The sequence below is a fragment of the Neolamprologus multifasciatus genome, chromosome 16 (assembly GCF_963576455.1).
Source record: "Neolamprologus multifasciatus chromosome 16, fNeoMul1.2, whole genome shotgun sequence".
NCBI lineage: Eukaryota > Metazoa > Chordata > Actinopteri > Cichliformes > Cichlidae > Neolamprologus > Neolamprologus multifasciatus.
In genome coordinates, this window is record NC_140454.1 from 15,849,288 (window position 1) to 15,873,863 (window position 24,576).

The window sequence follows — 24,576 nt, forward strand, 5'->3', positions numbered from 1 at the left end:
TTTAAGATTTTTTACGCTATAACCTCCTATCGCCTTAGATATTTTAGGCATATGTTCACCCCAGAATAACTGTTTTCACACCGCCACGCTGAATGGGTTAAGACAAACACAGATATGAAGCAGTAAAAAACCCACCAAAAAACAAACAAAAAAAATGTAACTGAGCAGCTCTGGCAAACATGATTAAATCAGCAGGCGATCGCATTATGCAATAAAACACAGTGCATTCTGTGCGCTCTTGTCATTTCTTGTACTAGCGAACAATTGGGTGCTTTCGCTTAAGAGTAAAAAAGGGGAGGAGGACGGGGGAGAATATCCCGCTTACACTGTGAATGCAGGCTTTTCTGGCTGAACGGCTCATAGGGAATATTAAATTCATGTGCCAGAGCTGCAGAGTCGACCAGGTGATGCTTGTTTACCAGTTGGAGAACACTGGAACGACTCCCTCTAGAGTTAAAATATGGACAAAGTGTAGTGAGAGAAAAAACAAACACCCATGGTAAGAAAATTTCCGACAGTGAAACAATACCTGTAAATTATACGTGTATAAAACCAGTTACGCGTCATATATTCGTTCTGTGCATATAACTGATCTATACTTAGGTTATATTTTTCATAATCCACCCCGTAACGCCTTAAATGACGCAAATGATGGCTTTCTGAATCGGGGACATCTCGTTTGAGTAGTTGGGACCGGGCTATATCCTGCTAAAAAAAAAACGTACACTGAAGCCAAACGATGGATCATAGGAATAGGGATGCTATAAATAAAGCTACAGTCCTAACTGACTACACGCAAATGAGTCGGAAGAGGGCAGTGATAGTAGGAGGGCTCTCTCGCTCTCGCTCTCTTTCCTTTCTCACTCGAGCATTCATCCCTTTTCCACCAATAAACCCAATGAGCTGAGTGCGCACCGCCCACTGTTGGTGAGTGCGTATTTTTTTCGTCTCCTTTCCCTTCTTTTTTTAAAACCGGAGCTGGATGTGTAGATCGTCACATGTTGTTTCACCCTCTTCGCCCCGGACACCAGCCGACATGTGTTATTTATCGCTCGGCTGTGGGAGAAGACGAATTAACGTGAAACCGGCTCTGGAAGTAGAGGATTAAAAGAAAGCGCGTCGTTTCTTTTACAACTAAAGGGAACGGAAGCATTGTGTCTGATAAGAGGAGGACGCGAGAATGGCGAGTCCGCCGAACACTGGTGATCAGTCGTTATTATCCAGTAACGCGAACAGCGGCATCAAGAAATGCGGATATCTGAAAAAACAGAAACACGGACATAAGCGCTTTTTTGTTCTAAAGGAGCCGAGCGAAGGTTTCCCTGCCCGGTTGGAATACTACGAGAGCGAGAAGAAATGGAAAAACAAATCGGCCCCGAAGAGAGTCATCCCTCTGGACTGCTGTCTCAATATCAGCAAGAGAGCGGACGCAAAATACAAATATCTTATTGCTCTTTATACCAAGGATGAGTATTTTGCTTTGGCGACGGAAAACGAGCAGGAACAGGAGAGCTGGTACCGGGTGCTGACGGATTTAATGGCAGAGGGGAAAGTATATGACGGCTCGGCGTCTAACTCTGCGTCCTCGCTGGTTGGCTACGACGAGTCGAGCTACGGTGTAATAACACCGGTGACCGCCGCCTACAAGGAGGTATGGCAAGTAAATCTAAAATCTAAAGGTCTCGGACAGAGCCGAAATTTAACAGGGGTGTACAGGCTGTGTCTCTCCAGCCGGACTATCAGCTTCGTTAAGCTTAACTCTGATGTTGCCTCAGTCACCTTGCAGCTGATGAATATCCGGAGGTGCGGCCACTCTGACAGCTTTTTCTTCATAGAGGTTGGCCGATCTGCATCCACGGGTCCGGGGGAGCTGTGGATGCAGGCAGATGACTCTGTGGTGGCTCAAAACATTCACGAAACTATCTTGGAGGCAATGAAAGCCATGAAGGAGCTGTCGGAATTCCGCCCGCGCAGCAAAAGCCAGTCCTCTGGTACAAACCCCATCTCTGTACCCTCGCGGAGGCACCTGAATAATCTACCCCCGAGGCAGACCGGGCTTCCCCGGCGGTCGCGTACTGACAGCATGGCTGCGACCTCTCCTGTGAGCAAATGCTCCTCGTGTCGATTACGCACTGCAAGCGAGGGCGACGGCACCATGGCACGCACTATGTCAGTCACCGGGAGCCCCCTTAGTCCAGGGGTCCACAGGACCCTGCTGAGCAGATCTCATACCATTACTGCACGCCCTTCTCTGACGTTTGAATCTTCCACCCTCCAGCATAGTAAGTCCATGTCTATGCCTCTGTCTCCTTCTCCACCTGTGACCACTGCTTGTCCAGGCCATGCATCTTCCTGCCAAGACAGCGGTGCCCCTCGCCCCTCTAGCTGCAGTGCATCCTTCTCAGGCTCTCCCAGTGATGCTGGCTTCATATCATGTGAGGAATTTGGCTCTAGCCCTGCGGAGGCACGAGACCTCAGGTTACCGCTTACTCTCCGCAGCAACACTCCAGAGTCCCTCAAAGCAGATACCCCCCCATCCCGGGATGGCAGTGAGCTTGATGGCTACATGCTAATGGAGCGTCAGAATCAGAATGGTTACCGGTGGTTACCAGAATTTGACAAGGTGTATCGAAAGCGCACATACTCCCTCACCACCCCCCGTCAACCGAGGGGTCCCCCCCAAGTATCTTCAGCCTCCCTGGATGAGTATACGCTTATGAGGGCAACATACAAGAGTGGAAGTCAGTCTTCTCGCAGGTGTCACACCGCATCTCCTAAAGGGATAAGTCTGGAGGATTACAGAGATGTTCAGATTGCTTCAAATGGTCACCAAAGCGACAGTGGCTATATGCCCATGATGCCTGGTGTGGCTCCTCTCACACCCGGGTCTAAAGATGACCCCTACATGCCCATGAGCCCTATGTGTGTATCTGCTCCAAAGCAAATTATCAACCCTTGTACAAAACCCTCCTCAATGGGGCTGGCCCCGCGCATACACTCCCCCGGGGGTGTTTCTCTGGAGGACAGTGGGTACATGCCCATGTGGTGTGCAACCAAGATGTCAGTGGACAGCAACGATGGGAAGCTCGCCAATGGAGAATACCTGAATATGTCTCCTGTTGACACACAGGTGTCTTTTACACCCCCAGATTATATTCTCAGTCCTACAGGAGATCCCAGCCTCCCGCCAAGCCACAGGCAGCCTTATTCTTGCAGTTCTCTACCAAGATCACTTAAAGGACATTTGCAGCGCAGTGGGTTCACTGACACAGATCAGTATGTGGTGATGAGTTTACAGAGACAACGGATAGAAGAGGAATCCAACTACTGTCCTATCTCTTCAGGAAACTCTGCAACCAATGGCACTGTGGCAAGACCAGCCACTCCATCTTCTACTCCATCTCCCCTCAGAGTGGCTTGGATAGATGGAGGTCTGGTACACCGGAGTAGGGTCTGTCGGCCTACCCGTTTAGCTTTGGAATCCCTCAGAACACTACCATGCATGAGTGAACACCCTCTTCCTTCAGAGCCACGCAGCCCTGGAGAATACATTAACATAGACTTTAGCAGTGTTAACCACAACACAACCACAGAGTCAAAGAGCCCTGAGTCCTCTGTAACCGCAGAGACGGGATCTCGGTCACTCTCAGGCTATGCTAATATTGATGTCAGCTCCACAGTTCAGCAGGGATCACATCAAACTAACTGTACAGACACAGCTGAACTGTTGACATGCCATAGTCTAGTTACCACTCAGCAGGAAACACGGGGAGTTGAGGAGGTGGAGAAAGATAAAAGCACAGAGGGACAGGAAAAGGAGAGGGGTGTTCCACAGCAAGGAAGCCTTAAGTGTCAGCCTGGTCCAGTCAATGACGACTACACTGAGATGACCTTTAGTCCTTCTGACCCTTTACCTGCTCTATGCACAACTCCCCGCCCGACCAGCCCTACTGCTTGTGTCCAGAGACTCAGCCTTGAGAGCAGCATAGTAGATGTGGTGCCCCCTGTGCCTGTGGACTCTTTTCTCAAGGGAGGTCCTTCATTATCTGTTACAGTTGTAGATCCACACAGGGGGGCCAAAGTTATCCGGGCCGACCCTCACGGACGTCGTCGTCACAGTTCTGAGACCTTCTCTTCCACAACCACTGTCACACCTGTGTGCCCATCCTTTGCCAACGACACTAAAAGGCACAGCTCTGCCTCTGTGGAGAATGTATCTCGCACAGTTTGTAGCTCTGAAGGACTCGGTGAGGAGTACAGCAGTCCCATGTGCAGGGAAACGTCAGCTGGCTATCAAAATGGACTTAACTACATTGCCTTAAACTTGATGGAGGGAAACCTTGGGGGATGCCGGTTAGGGGGCTGTGATGAACTCCTGAGGTTCAAGACAGCTTGTGGCTGCAAGGGGGGGCTGAATGGTTTCAACTCTAGCCCCTATGCCAGCCTGGGATTTAAGGAGACTACTGCTGCTGCTGTGAAAGGTGAGCATTGTCACACATGTCCCACACACTCATTCATTCAGTGCATTTTCATTCATGAAGGGAGTGGCGTCAGGGTTGGAGTAGGATAGAGATCCGCCTCAGGGCAACTGTGTACTCTACAGAGATAGGCCACAAGTAATGTTGTTTGCAACACTTCTGGGCTCGTTTTCAGTCCCAAAGTTGATGATAATTACCTCTAGAGAACAAAAACAGCCTCAATGGTTTGTCTGCAGGAGCGTCTGTGTGTCTGCCCCTTGCTGTCAGTTTGTCCTTTCCACTGCGAGTTAAAAAGCTGACACTGTTTATTTTTCTTGAAAGCTCTTTTGTGGCCATATAATCGTGACTGACCATCACTGTAATATCCGAGATAACAGCCTACAGATTTATGTAATCTGGTGTAGTAAACTACAGTAGCTTAGAGAAGCAAACTAGTTGTCAACATTGCTATTGGGTGTAGGCTGTAATGTTTAGACAGGATTAGTCACCTACTTGTCACACCCAGGACACGCTGACAAATCTCGAGGCTGTGATGTTGATCCTGTTTTTAAAACTGCTTTTATTTTCTCTCAAATAAAAGCCCTGAATTTGAATGAAAGCGGTGGGGCATGCTGAATAACAAATACATTCTGTGGAACATGTTGCCTCCTTGTCTTCCTCCCCTCCACACATCCCAGAGGACGCAAACTCCCCTTTATTAATATGTAATCTTTCTGCATCATCGCATTTTTTTAAAAACGCTTTTATTTTAAAACACTTTTATTTTAAAAACTTATGGTTATCTGTCTTCACGTTTGCTGTTCCGTTTATGTGAACGGTCTGTCCTGGTTTCCTCTCAGTGACGCAGTTTTGCACCGCGTCAGTGTTTCAAAAAAACATCTGATCTGATTCAGTGACGCATGCAGCGCTACACATGATGCCTCTATGGAAGCTGCTCGAAGGCGGCAAAGAGCACTCGCTATTGGTAAATCTGAAGCGGTGTGTTACACAAACCTCAGAGAACAAAATGAATAAGCAGCAAAATCCCTGAGACTTGAAGGGGAAGAGTTGTTATCAAAATATTACCTTTCGCCTCATTTTCTTTCCTCTTTCCGCTGCATCAGGGGCTTTTCATCCATCTGTAAATGCCAGGGATTATTTACACGGATGGATGATATGGCTTTTGTTTCTAAAGAAAATACAAAGTGTTGAGATCATAGTGACTCAGAAGTCAGTGTTCCTGATGGTGAAATACAAGAGTTTAATTGCTGTTTGCAGTTTCACAACTAAGTTGTCTCTTTGTCTCAGCTGGCTCCCCTGCTGTGAGAGCGCAGCCAGTGTGGAGCTCGGTGCAAGTCATCGGGTTCCCCAGAAAAACAAGTGAGTCAGTTGTTTATCAATTGTCAGGTACTGGGTTTCAGAACTGGAATGTGGGCAGTGTGCAAAGGTTGCTGGGAGAGATGAACGCTCACTTGTTTTTCTAACCTGCTGGGATGAAATCGGGAGGGGAGGGGTTCTTTTTTTCACTATGAGCAACTTCACAAATCGTCAAATGAGCTGGTGGGTTGTTTTTTTTTTGTTTCTTTTTCTTTCTTTTTTACACAGGAGACTTGTCTGAACACATGTGACTCGTGTGCACCTGAGGCACGCACAGGTATCCGTGAGAATTTGCTGTGATCTGGTACGTTTATGTTCCGGGATTTTTTTTTTTTTTTAACTCGTGGTGCAAGGCTAGAAGAGCAGGGGTGGAGGAAGGAGGGAGGTGAAAGAACAATGGTGATGGATGGTTGACTTGTTTTGTTTTTCATGTATAACAAAATGGACTATTGAGCTGCTGGCAGAAAGCAGAGAGTGGGTGAGAAGGAAGAATGGAAGAAAAATGCTGAATGACAGAAAGATCAGTGCCTTCCCAACAAGCAGCCGCTGGCCTTTGCTTTGGTAACTTTAGTACATGTGGCTACAACAGCGAGGAAAGTTGTTGATACTCGCATCCAAATACATAGCATTCCGATACGAGAGGAAAAATAGGGCCCGTCTGTTTACTACAAGATGGCAGGCTATACCACATTCTCACCTTATCACTGAGTGAACCATAGTTTGCATTCCCGGTTGTATATCACGCTGTCACAGGTAGATTACGAAATCACCTGTCCTCATTTGGCACTGTGGTGTGAAGGGGAAGCTGAGCGGAGGGAGGGCGTTATAAAAATGCTTGACTTTCTGTATGAAAATCCTAAAGTATGGCTCAGTTGAGTTTGTGTATTTAGAGAGGGAGTGAGAGAGAGAGAATGGGGTGGTAGTGGCGCAGTGTGGTGCGTGGCTTTCAGTGCAAGCTTTGGACAAGTGTCAGCTTCTTGAACTTTGGGCTAGTTTTTGTGAGTGGGGGATGTTACCACTGGAGCATTACCACTAATCTAAAGAAAAAGAGAGGCACGTGCACTCATTTTACAGCTTTTTTTATTTATTTTTGGCTCGTCCTCATATCTACTTTTAGAGTATCTACACTGCCACTTATCATATCACTATAAAAGCCTCTTTATTATCCGCCTGCCGTCTTCTTTTCCCTAACCTGTCCTCATTTATCGAGTGCTCATCTCTCTGACTGTAAGCAGTCTTGCATGAATGCAGACAGCAGAGAAAGATTCACGCTTTCCATTTGTGGGCCCAAACCCCCCTGCAACCCCCCGAAATACAGACACACGCATTTTGACTTTGTGTGCCTCTCCCATGTGCGTACACACACACACACAGGCGTGAGCAGATGGTGGAGGGGTTGGGTGTGGGGTCAGGGGGTTTGCACCTGCCTCGCCAAGCAGTGCTCACTGGTTATCTGGCCCTTCAGAGGAGAGTGACAATACGCTAATGACTGGCCGCCATCTGCTACGACAGCTATGGGAGAAGGTTGTGGGCGTGGCCAAGCACTCTCAAGGAGCTACCAACCCCCCCACCCCCCACCCCCCTCATCCAATGCATCCCTCCCCCAACCCAAATCCCTTCTTCCTCTCTTCAAGCATTGTTTTTCTTTTCAGTAATCATGTGACACCCCACGCCACACACCTCCATATTGGGGCGTTCACAGGCCTTTTGTTTTTCCTGTTGTTTTGCGACCTCAGTGGGCCGTGTCTGATTGCTGAAGGCCATAAAGGATTACCTAACAATGCACTAAAAAAATTAGCTAATCATGTCTGAGTAGAGCAGCTGACAAGACACTTTACTTCTCTTGCTGCTCGGGAGAAATCCATTACATAAATACTGCAGTTCTTTACGACTTTTATGGCGTTTTCTTGTTAATTCCAGTGCATTTAAAAGATGTCACGTGTGGCTCTGGGAAACAGTGGTGACTGTTTTTACTATGAGAAAGAAGAGTTAGTCATAAAAATAATAAACAGTTATAGCCTTAGGCCTATGTTATGTTTATGAGCTGGTGGAAAAGTATGACATCTTCATGTCTGACATTTTTTTTGTTGTTGATAAAATTAATTGTGAATCATCATATACATAAAGAATTTCCTGTAGAAAGTGCACAGAGAATACATTTACTTGGGTTTTTGGCTCCACGCAGCATTTTGAGGAACCCACAGTCTCTGTCCTCACCTGTCCTGTACACCCCTCCCATCTCCTCCCCACGCACACAGACACACATGCACAGTGCTCCAGGGTGTCTGATACATAACTCTTTGAGCAAACTAGGGCGGGATGTTCTAGCGCTAGATGAAAACAAAGTTAACCTCCCATATCCTCAGTTTAGCTTGGAGGTAAGAAGGATTACATTCACGTCAGGATTAGGCATTGTTTAGTAGCTTAGTTTTTTTTTTAGCTTTTTGTTTTTAAATGCAGATGAAGAGACAGATCCTCTGTGACTGTGAGTGGACATTTTATGGTAATTATACCCACAAAGCACATTAAGTGAGTTTAGTCTTGGCTGCTAGGTAATTATACCTTTTTTTTCCCGTCATAAGCAGACCGGCTCCTCATGAACTCTTTCCCAACTTTCTGACCTCCCCCCTTGCTTTATTAATGCTCCTCTGCAGAGCTGATAGTCGTACCGTCAGTTTCGTTATATTCAGTGGCTTAATTATATAAGCTTTATTTTCTGGTGCTTTTATAACAGAGCAGTTGAAATAATTCACAAACACGCAGTTTCATATTATCACAATTCTCATCATCATTATTATTATTATTTTATTCGAGCTAACTGTAAACTGAATGGTTTTGCATTTTTGACATACTAAGCAAAACATCCAAATGTGTCAGCGGAGCTTAGGGAAACTGATTTGCTTTGGTGGGTTTTTTTTACCCCTCCACCTTTTTTTGTAGACCAAATGATTTACTGAGGAACTAATTGCCGGATTAATCAATAATCCACGTGAACTGCTGCAAGTGGATAATGTGACACGATGAGGAATGCCAAAGCTCTGTATGCAATAGTGAGTCAGCTGGATTGCAGAGTTGTAGAGCATTGTTTTTCTTTTTTTGTTGTTGTTTAGCTGGTCAGACAAAGGTGTGGGAGGTCAGAGGTGAAGTCAGTCAGTCAGTGTTAGAGATTAGAGAGGAGGTAGCGGGGCAGGAATGTAAACAGAGCAGATCTGAGCCTGCTGATCTCTCCTTGTTTGTCTGTAGGTTCGTTTCCAGTCTACCCCACAATAAAAGCAAAAACAACAGTTTGCAGTCCGCTTCCTTTCTCTTGAATGTTGCTTAGAGTTGCAGTTTGGAGTAGTTCCCTTTAAAGCCTGTTCATTTATCTCATTGACAACATCAAGCTACTCAGGTCTGTGGTGGTTACAGACAGAGTAACTTGTTTACTCTGACTCTGAAGCTCTAGAGAGGAGGCTGCTAATACATGCCTGTGTGTATGTGTGTGTGTCTTATCCCTGAATGGAGCATAGCTAAATTTAGCCTGTGAGAACTAAATAAATAATGAACAGAGCCCAAGTCTGTGTGTGTGTGTGTGTGTGTGTGTGTGCGTGTGCGTGTGCGTGCGTGTATGTGCTTGTGTGTGTGTGTGTGGGTTGGGACAGGGGGCACAGACAAGAGTTGTTGGGAGGGGCGGAGGAGGAATGTGTGTCTGTGCTCCAAAAAGAGGAGGGGTAGAAGCCATTGGGTTCATTTCCCCATTAGACCTCTGTCCTCTTCTCTCAATAACATCCCCCTCCCCAAATCTTCCTGCCCACCCACCTTTCTTCACTCAGATTCTATTTAAATTGAAAATGTGTGTATGCGCAGTCCCTATATGCACTTGCAAGATTGTCCACAAACAAGGAAGTGTGTTTATGTTCATGGCTACACCTGGTTGCTAATCTGAGCTGTTAGTGATTCAACACTCCTTCCCGGCAGATCTCAGTCATTCTCACCTATGTGCCTGCCTATACAGGCCGTCGACTGGCCCAGCTCCTCCAGAAACAGACACACAAACACACACAATTGACTGTTATGGTCCATCGGTCCCATGACCTCACTGCATTCCCGTTCCTCTCTGTCAGGTTGATTCTGTTACTGTGTTTTTTCCACCCCTTCCCAACACGGCCTTTCCGCTGTATTCTGCCTCTGACACCCGCGGCGATAAAGACACAGAGTTTGCTCAGCACCAGGTAGCCTCAAGAGTGAAATCATCTCCTCTGTTATTCAAATGAACTCAGTGGTTTCACGGTTTTGCATCACAGACGTCCCCGAGCAGCAGTAAAGGTGCCCTGGCATTTCCAGTTTAGTTTTTTTTTTTTTAAAGCTTTTGATTGGACATCAGGATCAGCATCAATTTACATTTATAGCCAGTATGTATAGGGAAAAAAGCCCAGAACAGACGTGTGCCTGTTTGCGGTGAGAATAGCTGAGGAGGGGGGCTGCAAGGGCTGAATGAGAGGTTTGTTTTAGAGAATGACGATCACATCCAGCTTTGTGAAAACGGCTCTTGTTCATGACTGGGGAAGAGGGAGAGGAGACAGCAAATGAGGGAAGAAATGCAGCCACAGACCGTGTGTGTGTGTGTGTGTCTCTGCGTGTGTGTGCGGGTCACCCAGCCAAGACTTCCGCTCCCATTTGATAGCTCTGCATGCAAATGAAACCTCACAAACATGTACACAGGGGCAAGGGTCAGTGCAGCTTTCCACTGGGAGAAAAGCAACACTCTCAAAGACTCTGGGTTCATGGTATTTGAAAGTACATAGCTGCGGTATGTGTGGGAGCAATTAAGAATACCTGTTTGTTAGTGTGTGGGAGTGTTGTTGGCGTGACGTTTGCCATCACTGGCCTGTTTCAGCTGCACAGTGCTAAATGCCACTCTGCTTTTTTTCCCCCCCTGCTGTAAAGCACCTGCCACTTGAGTGTCTACCAGCTGAGGAATACACACACAGACACACATACTCATACACGAAAGCAGGCCTCTTGAAGAGCACTCATTCCTTACTTGGTAGCAGAGTGACCTTCCCCTCCCCTCGATTGTTCTGTCCTACATAATAAATGATGCAAACTGTATGTACACGCTTAGATTAAGTTTCTGGGGGGAATATTGACTTGGAAATCTTATTTACTCATATTTCATTTCATTTCTATAAATTACATGATACGAAACTAACTCTTTTCTTCTTCTTCTTCTTTCAGAATGAAGACTGATGGGTCTTCCCAACTTGCCTCCCCCCCACCCCTTCCTCCTCTTCTTCTTCCTGTGAATGTAGGATTTCACTTCAGCCAGATGCCGAGGTCGCCAGAGCGACAGCTGGACCTTGCGCTGTAGCCCATGTCCTTTGACCCTTCTGCCGCCTCTGGGGGTTACGGGGGCAGCCATCGCCATGGAAACACGGACATTTGACCCTCCCTCCTTTTTTGTGGCACCTAAACATTCTGGTGCCATTGCTGCTGTAGTGCTAGATTTAAACAAACAAACAGAAAACTAAAAACCGACTTTTAATTCTAAGCATAGTTAGGTAACTATGTGTCTAGGTACGTCAGTCTGCAGTATATTATGTTCATCGTTGGTATTGTTATTATCAATTACACAATTTCAACTGGCTTTCTAATGGCTTCAACCAGTAGTTGCCAGACATTCACACCTGAAAACCTGTGAACCAAACTTGGAGAGCATGCGTGCGCAAACATGCACACAAAATCCTTCATGCATACAGATGACATGTATTTATTTATTTATCGTGTATGCATTCATTGAAATGTGTGAGAATTTGTAAACAGATTGTACTGCAAAAAGAGACGGCATTTATGAACATATTTAAAATCAAAGGTAACATTTGCTAAAAAAAAAAAACCCTACCTCAGCACCAAGTTACACAGTAGAATTCTATATATATATAAAATATTTATTTTCAAAGGTGAATGTTTTTTAAAAAGTCACCGATCCAAAGCCTTACTCCAGCCATCAGCCCCCACCTGATGGATTTTCTTTTCTTTTTTTTTTAGGTTGGACCTCTAAACACGCAGTATATCAAAGATTTAACTGATCATCACAGAGACTGAATGTTCATTAGAGCCGAATGAGAGCCGACCTATCTGAGATTAAGTTCCCTCTCTCCCCACATTTATGACTAGATTATGTATTAGAAATCCAGAGTAATATATTTATTATTGTACCTTTAAATGGAGGTATTCATACACACTAAAATAATACTTGGAGGATGTTGGCGAAATAGGTGACGTTGCATTGCAAATGCATGCAGCTGTGACAAATGTAACTGCAGCATGAGCCAGGTCCACCTGGACCTGATCATGTGATCTGTGGCCTGTCTGAGTAAGAGTCTCAGCACCTTTTAAACACTATACCAACTCACCCGCCGTTCACCTAAAATATCCTGCACACCTGTCAGGACAAGGGACTGAAACGTGAATGTTTGAAGTTATTTATACAGAGCAACTGGACAGCCCAGTGTCTCACATTTTCTCACCTGATGCCTCATTGTGGAGCTCTGTCACACCACGCCAGGCAGCACTGAGCAATGTGGTACATGCAGGACTGCAGGACTGAGTCTAACTGGCTGTTCAAAAAGCCACTCGATAGCTTGAATCCATGGCCTCCACTGCATGGTCTTGCATTTACAAACTTGTCTAGATTGTAACACAGGACACACTGAATGTAGTACATGCTGTGTTCCGAGACTGGGAGCGCGCAACCCGACAAACACAACAACAGCAACAGTGAAACATGCAGAGGTACTGAATGGGAACTACAACACAGACACAAGCCGAATAAACGAAAGAAACCAGGGGAAGTATCTTATTATTTATCTGAACTCACAGGTACTTAACCTTTGCCTATATACTGTAAATAGCGCAGTGTTACATCGAAAACGTGTAAGCAAATGCTGAGAAACTTCGAGTGTTAAGTTAAATAACTTATGTTATTTTTAATGTACATAGTTAAATATTTGAGTGAACTTTCTGATACAACAGAAGCACTAATTAAGTTATAACGCTAACCGGTTTGGTTTTGATTTTTGATTTTTATTTTTTTTTTAACTGATTTGGGATGGTCTTGTAAAGTGGATACCACTATGACGACATTTTCTAATGCTGTAATTCTAAAAAACAAAAACAAGAAAAAAAAGATTTTAAAGAAATCAATAATACTTGACATAATTAATTCTTGATACTTAGGTACACCACAAATGGCTTATATGCAATATTTACACTTTTAAAAAGAAATTAGTTTACAAGGACGAACCAAATGTATAAATACTGTTAATAATGTTTGTTAAACCTTAATTCAAATTTTTGCTGTTTGTACATTTTTTTTCCTTCGATTTTGAAACGGAAACTTTTTCCCGCTTGTTTTTGCTAATCGAGCCTGTTGGTGTTTTGAGCAGTGTTTTTTGCATTTGGATAATGTTTCCAGTTTTTAATTCAGCATCAAGGTTACGATATGGGCAATGGCTTACCCTGCTGTGGCTTTTCATTGTAAATATTTCATATCATGCGCATTGTGATACTACTAAATGATAATTTAAACTTAGTTCATTGCTTTAGACTGTGTTGATTCTTTATAAACACATGCAATAAATAATATTTAAGAAAGCTATTTCTCTCTGTTGCTGTTCTCTTTCACACCCTGCACGAATAAGCGCTTGTCAGCGCGGATGTCTCCTGCCAGTTTACCAGGAAAAGCTTATTATAAATGAGAAAAGTGAAGATTGGATACTGTATATCTCACTTGTCTTTCACTTCTCCCCTTGTGTTCTCTGAGTGTGTGTAAATCCTTGCTTCTTATTGTAGAAAGACTGCGTCAGAAACCGGGTGTAGGCCTAATCTGGTGTTGCCTCCAGCATTAGCATTGTTATTGTTTTTCTATGCTTGCCTCCCAGTCCCCACCCCCAGCTATGGTAATTAGACCAGCATGTTGAAACAGCCCCCCTGTAACTGGGAGGGGATAAACGACACAGTAGTAAAAGAAAGATTTCTCACCCTCAGCCATATGCTATCGGATTATACATTCTCAAAGATTTGTTAATTAAATGGGTAATTAATGCTGAGAAATAGGTCTGATTGTCTACTGTGACGAGTCGTGTGTCTGGAAGGGAAGGGGTAGTTGTTTGTGCAGTTGTAGGGATATGACATGTTTGCAGAGCAAGTCATAAAGCTCAAAACAAGGGGCGGTTTACAGAGAAATGCACAAGTAGACCGAGAGAGGCAGAAACAGAATGATAGCCTGAAGGTAGATCTCTCGTCCCAACAGCATAAGCAGAGGCTACAAGGCTAATGAGAGCAAAATTGTAGAGACCAAAGTGTGACATACACTATTCCCTGTAAACCAAATCTCATCCATCACCGAAGTGCTCATTGCTCCTGTTCTCCCTCTTGCTTGACTTGCTCCTAACATTTAATTAAAGACTGTACTTTATCTCATTAAATAGTAAAGAAGGGATAAAGCGTAAAGCTGCAGGCCAATTGTCCCTCCCTTTCTCCTCTGTTCTTTGCTGTTACAAGAGTCATGTTGTCACTTGAGAGAAGGAGAGGGGAAATAAAAACAGTCCGGCTTTTATTACTGTGTGCTGAAAACGCTGTACACGGAAGAAAGCCTCTTAGCAATGCGGGAAACTGGCACGTGCATCCAAGATAAAGATGCAAATCACAGTTACAGTAAGATAATGCAAAGTCAATGAACTTGTTTGTGAATATCATCTGCATACTTGCAATGTGGGTGCATGTGAATATGCATTCGTATCAGCTGGGGTTGAGGCAGCATGTTTGTTCAACAATCAATAGGTCCATATGAGTAACATAAAATATCCAGTTACCCCAGGGAGTCATCAGGCTTATGGGAAGGGACCTGCAGCCGCTCCACAGGAAATGGCTCGCTTCCGGAAAGCTGTCCGGGACACCACCGCTGCATTAGTGGCCGTGTGTGGGTGATTTTAAAAGCTTGCACAGTGTCCCCCACAACGGTCAGACTTTAATTAGTTCATGTGACCATCTTTGGCCAACATGCAACATATTTTCATGTCAACATAGACAAACATAGACGAAAAAAAGAACAAAAATACAGTCACAATGTTACCTAACTAGAAGTGAAATCTATGCAAAACAGAAGCATGTCACATTGCACATGCTGCAATAAATTCAGTGTCTCTAGCATGGCACATGTATTCACGCGTGACACGTGTTGACTGCGTGTCATATTAGTGATTCGTGTTTAATAACATGTGTAGTGATCTGTTACAGACCGTATCAAGGTATGTCAGACGAAAACAAGGAATACCTAGTGCTATAATGCAAACCTGTTCACTCATTTACTAAGGTTGGATTAGCCAGTGTACGCTGCATCATTAATGATAAACATGCAGATGACTAATTGATTTGTAGGCACGGAACATTACGGCAGTCACATTTATGCAATTTCATCTAAATAAATGTTTTGTCATTGTTTTTTGTACCTTTATCTGTTTTTTAAAGCTCCAAATCAGCTGTTTGTTGTTGTTACCATGTTTTAAACTGACCTTTCCAAAGGGAACCCTGGTGTGCACCGTTTAATTTAATATTTAAGATTTGTAATATTTTCTTAACCCAAACTTTTAAATACGAATCTCTCTTTTGTAATTATCACTGAACTATTTGGATTTAATCAGTCTTTGTCAAGGCTCCCTGTAGATGCAGTCAGGTGCTGCATGGATTCATCCATATTCAACATCCTGGATGTTTCCCACAGATATAATAAGAAGGAATATGCACGTCTGCATTCAGCAATATTTTTTACCATATTTGTATATTGTGTGGAAGATAATAGATGACGAGAGAGAGAGACAGAGTTCATACTTCAAGCTACGACGCTCCCGTTTTACACTTGTGAGTGTTTAACTGTACGCTTGGAGCCCTGGAACACATTAACACAGTCGAGTCATCCTCTCTGTGTTTTCTGCCAGCAAACCTGCAGTAAACAAGGGATTACTTCCTCTTTCGAGTGTAATGTGAGAATGCAGAAGCGGTTTCTTCCCATCCACTTTATTTACCGTCACACAAACAGCTAGAATTGCCATCCTTTGTTTTTTCTTGCCAACTAGTCAAACTGCAGTTTGCATCAGTGACATAAATAAGACATTTTTGAGAAAGTTATATTCACAAAGATGTTTTCAGTTGAGTTGAATCAGTTCATCTTAACAGTTGATGCCAAATTTGAAGAAACGATATCGGCTTCTTTAGAATAAAGAGGACCATTAAACAACATGAAAAAAAAAAGTAGCTCCAGCCATCACTTTGAGCATAAAAACAAATGTATACTGTAGACAACTTGTGTCAGACTTCATATAAACATATAATCAGTATTTGAGACTTTGCAAAACCAGCAAAGTCTCCATTAAGACAGTCCAAGTGTAGAAGGAGAGGGTATAGTGCTGCTAGAAAGTGGGAGTTATTTGTGAATTAGTTAACCCATAATGTTGTTTGGTTCATTCAGAATAATTTCTTTCTCAAAATTACAGGAATTAAATGAAGCTCTGTGCCTGATAACTTAAAGAGAACTTTCCAAGAGGTTTCCAGACTGTGATACAAATAATAAATGAGTTAGTACGGAAGCACCAGTTGAGTTTGACCCAGCATGTTTTGTATAGGACTGTGTGTGTGTGTGACAGAAGGGGGTTTGCCTGTTGCTTACTCTTAATCTATTACTGTGTGTCTGTGTTTGTAACTATATGCATGTGTGCTTGGTCAGCTTGTTCAGTAGAAATTCCCAGCTGTTTTCCAGGTAATGTTCTCACGCTTCTTTTGCATCTCCTGTTTCTCACACTGGCTGCTTTGACTATAATCCCTTCCTACAAGCACACATGCACGCACATCCGCATGCATGCACACACACATGGCCCTGCCTTTTTAACTGGCCACCAGGTGAACAACAACAACCCACCTCACACACTCAAACAAACTCACACCCCTTCCTGCCTCTGATGATAGAGAAGAAGCCACAACCAAAATGGGATGGGAGCGGGGGAATGAGCACACAAACAAACACACGCACGCAAACACACACACACACAATGGGGGGAGCAAAATGTGAAGCTGGTGAAAAAAGGAAGAGGCAGATGGGAAAGGTGGAAAGACAAAGACTGGGACAGAGGAGAACGTGCGGGAACCAACGGGATGAGCTCATGCCCTCTCCTGGCACTGCACACTTGGTGTGACTCATACCAAGCAGGTGTGTCTGCATGTGTGTTTACATCTGCCGATCAGCTCAGGGTGTGTCCTCACATTATCGTGCCGGTGAACATGTTTTTTCAAGCACAGGTAGAGCTATTCATTACATGAGTGTTTCAGCGGGTTGACTTGTTTATCGTCACTCCGCCTGCATAATCAAAGTGACAATGAGGATAAAGAATGGCTTTTAAAATAGTTTGTCTTTTTCTCCGGAACACAAATTTAGAAAAACAGCAGTCCAACAGAGGGTATGATGTAAGGATTACCAGTTTAGAAACCCCTGAATACTATGTACTCCCTTGAAAGTAACCGCATCCTCCCCGAGAGCAGCAGTATGAGAGAGAGTTTTTTTTTGGAGTGGGCCCCTGCTAAAAGTCTCCTGTTCCCCTCCCTGCTTTTGCCTCAAAGTGATGGATGTGGTTGGTGGAGACAGCACACAACCTGCAGACAGCCGCCAGCTCCTTAGAAGGAAACTCCATCTGCGTCCGTGGTCGCTGAGTGTCAGCGAGCAGCACGTATACATATGCATTGAGAGAAAGTTTGATAACGGCACAAGAATCCAAAGTCTGCTATTCATGAAGTGAGTAAATTTGCTGCTCAGATTCATCCCATGGGAAAATGAAAAAGTAATTGTACGACTCTTCGCGGATCACCAGCACCGATGTGTTGAAACCCCAAGTCACGTATACGGTGAAAAACAGTGTACACAGTCACGGACTTCAGCGCATCTCTCAGCACAAGATCAACCATGATGAAATTCCTGTTGGCTAACATTGTGATAATTCCATGTTTTACACACCTCGATAACGCTCGTTTATTTAACATTAATATGTCAAATGCATGTTTTCGATTGTGTTATAATGGTACAACAGAAAAAGAAGCAAACAAAAGGCTGCACACACCACTGCTAAACCTTCTCATGTGCAAAATGGGATGTTTCACTTTGATGTTCAAAACACTGAAAAAGGTGTACATGCTAAAGTAACTGCAACAAACCTTCTGTATAAATTCTTGTAAAAAGCTACTTCAGGAATGACAGGACGACCGGAAATAGAGATTAACTTGTGTTTTTCTAACGTTTCCTGTAGATAATCTGGACCATTGTTCCTGCTTTTTCGGCATAACCTGTAAATAAAATGACCACTAATGTTTCACGTCCTCTAATCTGCATGTCGCCTCCATCTACAGTTTTCTTTATCTCTGATGATATTCTGAATTCTCCGGGTTTGTGTCTTATCTCACCCGGTCTCGGCATGACGCACAGAGCTGAGCAAGGTCATACAATTTCTATGCCACGCTGAGATAATGTCCTTGAATAGGAAATCTCAGAATAACTCCATGCTCTTGCTGAATGTTTCTATATTTGAGAGCAATGAATGGACAGCAACAGAGATAGAACACGAGCGAGAACCGAACAGAAAGGACATTAAATGCATTCATGTGTCGATTTATACGTTTTTGATTCTTCTGGTCAAAGAGATGTATTGAGCATGTGCTGGCACTTGTGCAAGGTCACTGTTGAGCATGTGACAAAATCTTCTACAAAAACATGAATATCAAACCAGCAGTAAACACAGTAGGTAAGTTGGTACAGAAAGCAGAGCTTGTGGCGTGTTAGAGGGGATGTGAGGGGGATGGGAATCTCATTTGGGAATTACCTCATTACTATATGAATGATGTAGGCTGGTAGTGGTGAGGGTAAGCTAAATAATTAGCGAAACACACAAGTGAACACAAAAAAGGCTTCTTGTTTTTCGGATTGAAGTAAGAAAAGAGCAAAATCGTTTACAAACCAGAGGGAAGGATTCGTTTTCTCACTGACAAAGGCATTTGGTTATTTCACAGTAACGAAATGGCTCTAGATACAAAAGCTGTTTCCTTGTTTGGCTTCTCCTGTGTCGGTGTAACGAAAGCTGCGTTCCATCAGTGAAATCGCACGACAGGTTTACAGAGTGCTCCACAGACACTGTCTGGAAGTGGGCCATCGGTTTCCTTCAATCACCCCAACATGTAATGCCGCGAAGCTGACAGCCGTCTGTAGCTGAATGATACCCCCCTCCTGAGCTCTAATAAACAAACACAGTGCCTCCCCGGACTCCCCCAGGTGGTCTCAGTCAACACTCTGAATGGAGCATCTCTCAGTGAAGGATCAAAAGAAAGACCATGTGCCCATCACTCATCTTATCCCCCCACCTCGTCCTCCCAGGTATCCTCTCATTCTTTTCAAGTCTCTCCCTTTCATTGATCCACCTTATTTTCATTTAGCCTCTGTCTCATCCATCTTGGGTGTTCCTGCCTTTCTCTAAGTTCCAGACGGGCTGTGGGGCTGTAGCTGTCATCCCTCACCTGGCTTTCCCCGCTGGGACTCATGGCTCCCTGAGCATCCTGGTAAAAGACAAACCCATAACACATAGAAACATCTTTTTGTAACTTCTCCTTTGTCTTGAGCTCTCTAGCATGCACTTTTGTTTAGATAAACTAAACACCGGATCTACTTCAATTTATTGGGCTGATGGAAATTTAGGGTCCCAGATCCCCACATAGCAGTTACACCTGCTAAACATTTATCATCCCACCTCTATACTCAGGGTTAACATTATTTCAAATACAGCTATACTGGTGCTTTACTTCATAAAGGAAACCATAGTATTTAACACATGGATGAACTTCTGTGTAATAGCACCAAAGCAGAGTCAAAACACAGTCTATCACAATCTCAGAAGAAACACGATGGTATTTTATTCTTGTAGACCAAGATAACACAGTCTGTCATCAATCGTTAGAGTGCTGAATCAAGGCCAACAAGCTCAACCACCAGAAGAAAAAAAAAAAAGCAAAACCAAAACACAGACCAAACAAGTGTGTTAAAAATACATTTGCTGCGTTAAATTAAATGAATGAGGTTAGGTCACCTCGGTTGCCTTGGTTACAAAAATAAAGCAAACCCAGCCAGACTGAAAGAGCATCTGATTGTTGCTACCTGATTGAACAATGTAAACAAACATTTGTCCGTCATGAAAAATTCCTTCTCAGTCCATCCGTTCTGATCTCTTCCTTGAGGATGAGCTGGGCACCAGTTCAAGAATTTAGCCTCTAAAAACACCAAAATCATACCTGATTTAAATTTGATCAAGGTCATGTTCATCTCCGCAGGCCATCTTTTCCCCTTTCACCTACAATGCACTCTGGATTTCCTCCAGTGCATCAAAAATGGTAATCCTTCAACTTGATTTTCATTTTCTGGAAGCTGATAAAGTTGCAGGAAAGCAAGTGAGCGGGGACTGTGTTGGTGCTGGCAAAACAAAAAACAAAAAAAGTTTAAATCCGCAGTACTCAGTTGTCTCCGGTTACTCCAGTTTTCTCCCATAGTCCAAAGGCATGCTGTTCATGGGGGTAGATTAATAGGTGATTATATTCATGGAATATATTACAGAAGGATTTGCAGGTCTCTCTCTATTGATTTCACTTGCAGAGTTTACAAGACAATAAGGAATGCAATAAATTACGTGAAATCACCACTGGCAACTTGTTTTTAATGTGAATGTGTAAACATTAGACAATTTTAGCTATTTTATTGCTTCTGTGTTATTGTTTCTGTTTTATTATGCTTGCCTCTCTCACTTTCAATGGGATTACCTGTATCGATAAAGGTTAAATTACATTTTAAAATGTCCATATGTGTAATCCTCTCGCCCTGTGTCAGCTGGGATAGGCTCCACTCTCCCCGTGACCTTGAATTGGATAAGTGGAAGAGAATCGAATGATGGATGGATGGAGAGGAAATGGGTATCAAATATGATTGTGTTTAAAGAGGTCTAATGACATCCATCTGAATAGAGAGTCAAGTAGAACCACCAGGGCTGGACAAACTAGGAGCATATCAGGGTAATTACGCTTCAGCCAGCATATTTCGCTTTACAAGTTTACACCTTTAGACTTAATACAGCTGCATTTCACAGTTGTTTGTAACATTCCCAAACAGCCCAACACTCCTTGTGGTGTCTGGTGAGCAGTAAGAAGCTGAGAACATGAGCACTGTTTAAGCGGCTCTCAGCAAGCGTTATTTTTCGTTCTTCATGCAGATATTTTGAGTGCAACATTGTGAATGCTTTCAAGGAAAGCCTGTGTTGACAGCTGTTTGTAGGCCTCACATTTCAGCGCTGCTGCTCGGGCTGATTTCCACTCAGTACTTTGAAAGTGCATTATATATAACTGTACATTAAGGTAGAGAAAATCTAATAGGACCAAAGTTTAGACTAGCAGCCCAATAACAGGCAGGCAGTTATGCAAGTGCTGGCATGGCTGAAGCACAAAGCATCACAACAGCTGTAATGAAAACCAGAAACAGAGAGAGAGAGAGTGAGAGAGAGTGAGGGAGTCAGCCAGTAAAAAGAAGCAAACCTTCCATCACTACTCCAACCACAGGGAAGAGATTTCACTATCCCCTGGTTCACTCTTAACAGTAATGGGCTGTTTGTCTCCAAGTAGTTTTTCCCCCCACTTCTGCATTTCTTTAAGTCCCTATTTCAATCTGTTTCTCCCTGCATGTCTCTCTTGTCTCCCTCTTCTTCCTTGAGCATGATAGGTTGATAGGTTTTTCTCCCTTTGAGCGCTTGCAGAGCAACAACACATTCCTGTCCACATTCCAGCCTCAGGAAAAACAGTGTCCGGAACATAATAAAAGACCAAGCACGTCATTTGTTTTCAAACCCACTTGCACTCATTGGAACAAAACTGTGCTTAGGGCAGGATTGGGCAAATGTGTTTGTGCAAAAAAGGCAGTGAAAGGGATGTGTTTGCGATTACAAGAAGCTGTCTGCGTGCGCGTTGTCTGTTTTCCTCTGTGGTAATGAGAATACGATGAGCTTATCCCTCCACTGACAATATATCACACAGCTTCCAACAAGTCACAAGAGTACAAATGAAGTACCAATGTTTAGATGAAAAAGAATCGTGGCAGGTTTAAAGTCAATTTGCACTTTATCGGTTTTTGACTTCCATCATCCAACTTTAATTTCGTAATGCACCTTGAGTCACGTGTAAACCCCCAGGTACACTATGACCTTGTATGGTCTACCTGTACTTTCAGTTATTAGCTGTACAAGCATGCGCACTGGACACCACGCAAAGACAAACAGACACACACACACTCAGATATTTGGCTTTACACACAGTAATTACCATTAGGAAGCTGATAACAGGAATACTGGACATTTCGGCGCTGTGTGCACTTTTTGTGTTTGTTGCAGAGATGACCTTTCATATCTGCATGGGCATACACACTAAAACCTTGATAATTATCCATGCAAATAACAGTCTCTGACAGTGGTGGCAGGTTCAAGGTCAGGGCAGTTTTAATGTTTTGGCATACTGGCTGTAGTGTGTCCTTGATCAAAGAGCCTCTTGACCTAAAACAATATTGTGTTCACTTCCTCCAGTCTACTTCATTTTCCACAACCCTCTCAAAACTCTCCATTTCTGGCCAATCCATATCACTGCTGACCTTAACCTGCCTTCTATGTGTGCTGCCCCACCACTGCCAGTCCTATCAGCTCTCCAGGAAGCTAATAATCTCCCTCCTGTATCTTACACGTAATGTGGTGGCCAGCAGCAGTGCACACGTGTGAATAGTGCATGTGTCAATGCACATGTGTGTGCGTGACTGTGCGTGTATGTGCAAGCCCAGTGCACACAATGATTATTCAGCCATAACGGAAGTCATAAAGACTTCCGCTGATTGCTATCAGAGCAGACAGAGGGAGTGGAGAGATCATACAGCCACAGGGTATATACGCAAAACTAGACCAGTGCTGCACAGACACTGAAACAAAGCTGAAGTCTGAGAGGTTAGGAGACTCCACGTGCCATTCATATTATTTGTAAATGTCCCAAGATGACAGTTATAAAATGCTAATAAAAAAACATGGTATGATAGCTAGGTGGCTACATAATGGTATCATTACCATTATCATTAGTACACTGGCTTTAAGGTTTTTGTTGTTGTTAAAATACAACAGGTAATTGAAATAATTGAAAATAGATAAATAAATAAAATTAGCACAAAAAGTAAAGACATTTTTGTTTGGTTGAGTATTTCTTTGTTGTAACAATGCCAATAAATCTTTATACTGATGAAAAGTCTTTTTATTTATACTTAAATGGGGCCACATTTGTAAGGAAAATGGATTTGTGGGTTCAGTAGCAGAGTTGAACATGAGCTGCGCCCATGAAAATTTGTCAAATCTACTCTGCCAATGCCAAACATTAACCCTGCTACAGCAGTCAGTTGGTGTTCGCTGCAAAACAATGTTTGGCTGATCTGGATACGGTCTGTGTCATCAGGCAACTTGATGCTGGTGCTCAGCAAAACCACATTGCACCTTGTTTAGTGTGAGCTCTACTACCATCTCCAAACACAAGGCCAAGTTCCATATAACGGGAGAATTTAGAGACAGGCTTTGAAGTGGGCATCCCAAGAAGACAACACCACAAGAAGACCGTTTCCTCACCCTGTCAGCACTTCGAAACTCCTTCGGATTTGCAGTCTAGCTTTTCTGGATGACCTTGCTGATGGCTCTCTACCCACAAAATCCAGAGCAGACTGCACACAGCCAATCTCCGGTCTTACATTACTGCCAGGAGGCCTGCCATGAGTGTCCTTCACTGTTAGGCCCGTCTGCGCTGGTGTCTCCAACATGTGTAATGGAACCTGAACATGTGGATGAACGTTATGTTCAGCGATAAGTTCAGATTGTGCTTATGTCACTTGAATAGTAGGGTCAAAGTGTGGAGAAGATCCAGAGAAGTGAGAATTCTCCAGAATTTGGGAGCGGAGAGGATGGAATTGCAGTCCTGACCTCAACCCCATTCAACACTTGTGAGATCAGTTTGGCTACACTGTAAAAAAAAATTGTAATATAAAAGTATATTACTGTGTATTTTACAGTTTTGTACTGTTCTTCTAGAATATCATTAAATTTACATAAATAGACTGTGATTTTACATTTCAAATGTAAATTAATGTAAAATCACTGTAATGTAATAAAACATAATTGTTTCATTTTTTAAATGTATCTGTCTGTACATATGCATATTTAGATTGTTAAAATACATTCACAAATGCATCATAATTTCACAAATATATGTCTGTTATTTGAAAGATTTAACTGTTAAATTCAAATGTAATGCTATGGGAAAATATATAAAATGATTCTTATAAACTTTTTTTTACATCAAATAATAATAATAATTATTGTTGTTTAGGGCAATCGTGGCTCAAGAGTTGGCAGTTTGCCTTGTAATCAGAAGGTTGCCGGTTCGAACCCGACTTGGACACTCTCGGTCGTTGTGTCCTTGGGCAAGACACTTCATCTACCACCTACTGGTGATGGCCAGAGGGGAATTATAAAGTGGAACTGTAAAGCGCTTTGAGGGTCTCAAAAAGTGCTATATGAATGCAATCCATTCATATAGCACTGTTAACTGTATATTTAAGTATTAT

The 24,576-nt window shown here is 43.3% G+C and overlaps 1 protein-coding gene across 1 annotated transcript; it reads left to right on the plus strand.

Moving 5' to 3' along the window:
- The first annotated feature begins 1,156 nt into the window (after positions 1–1,156).
- irs2b (insulin receptor substrate 2b) lies at positions 1,157–12,909 on the plus strand. Its single transcript, XM_085134769.1, has 2 exons — positions 1,157–4,481; positions 11,052–12,909. The coding sequence occupies exons 1-2, from the start codon at positions 1,181–1,183 to the stop codon at positions 11,054–11,056; spliced, it is 3,306 nt and encodes a 1,101-aa protein (XP_084990895.1). The 5' UTR covers positions 1,157–1,180; the 3' UTR covers positions 11,057–12,909.
- Positions 12,910–24,576: the final 11,667 nt, after the last annotated feature.

Coding starts and splice junctions, on each gene's coding strand:
- irs2b (XM_085134769.1), top strand. CDS start 1,181: ATGGCGAGTCCGCCGAACACTGGTGATCAGTCGTTATTATCCAGTAAC.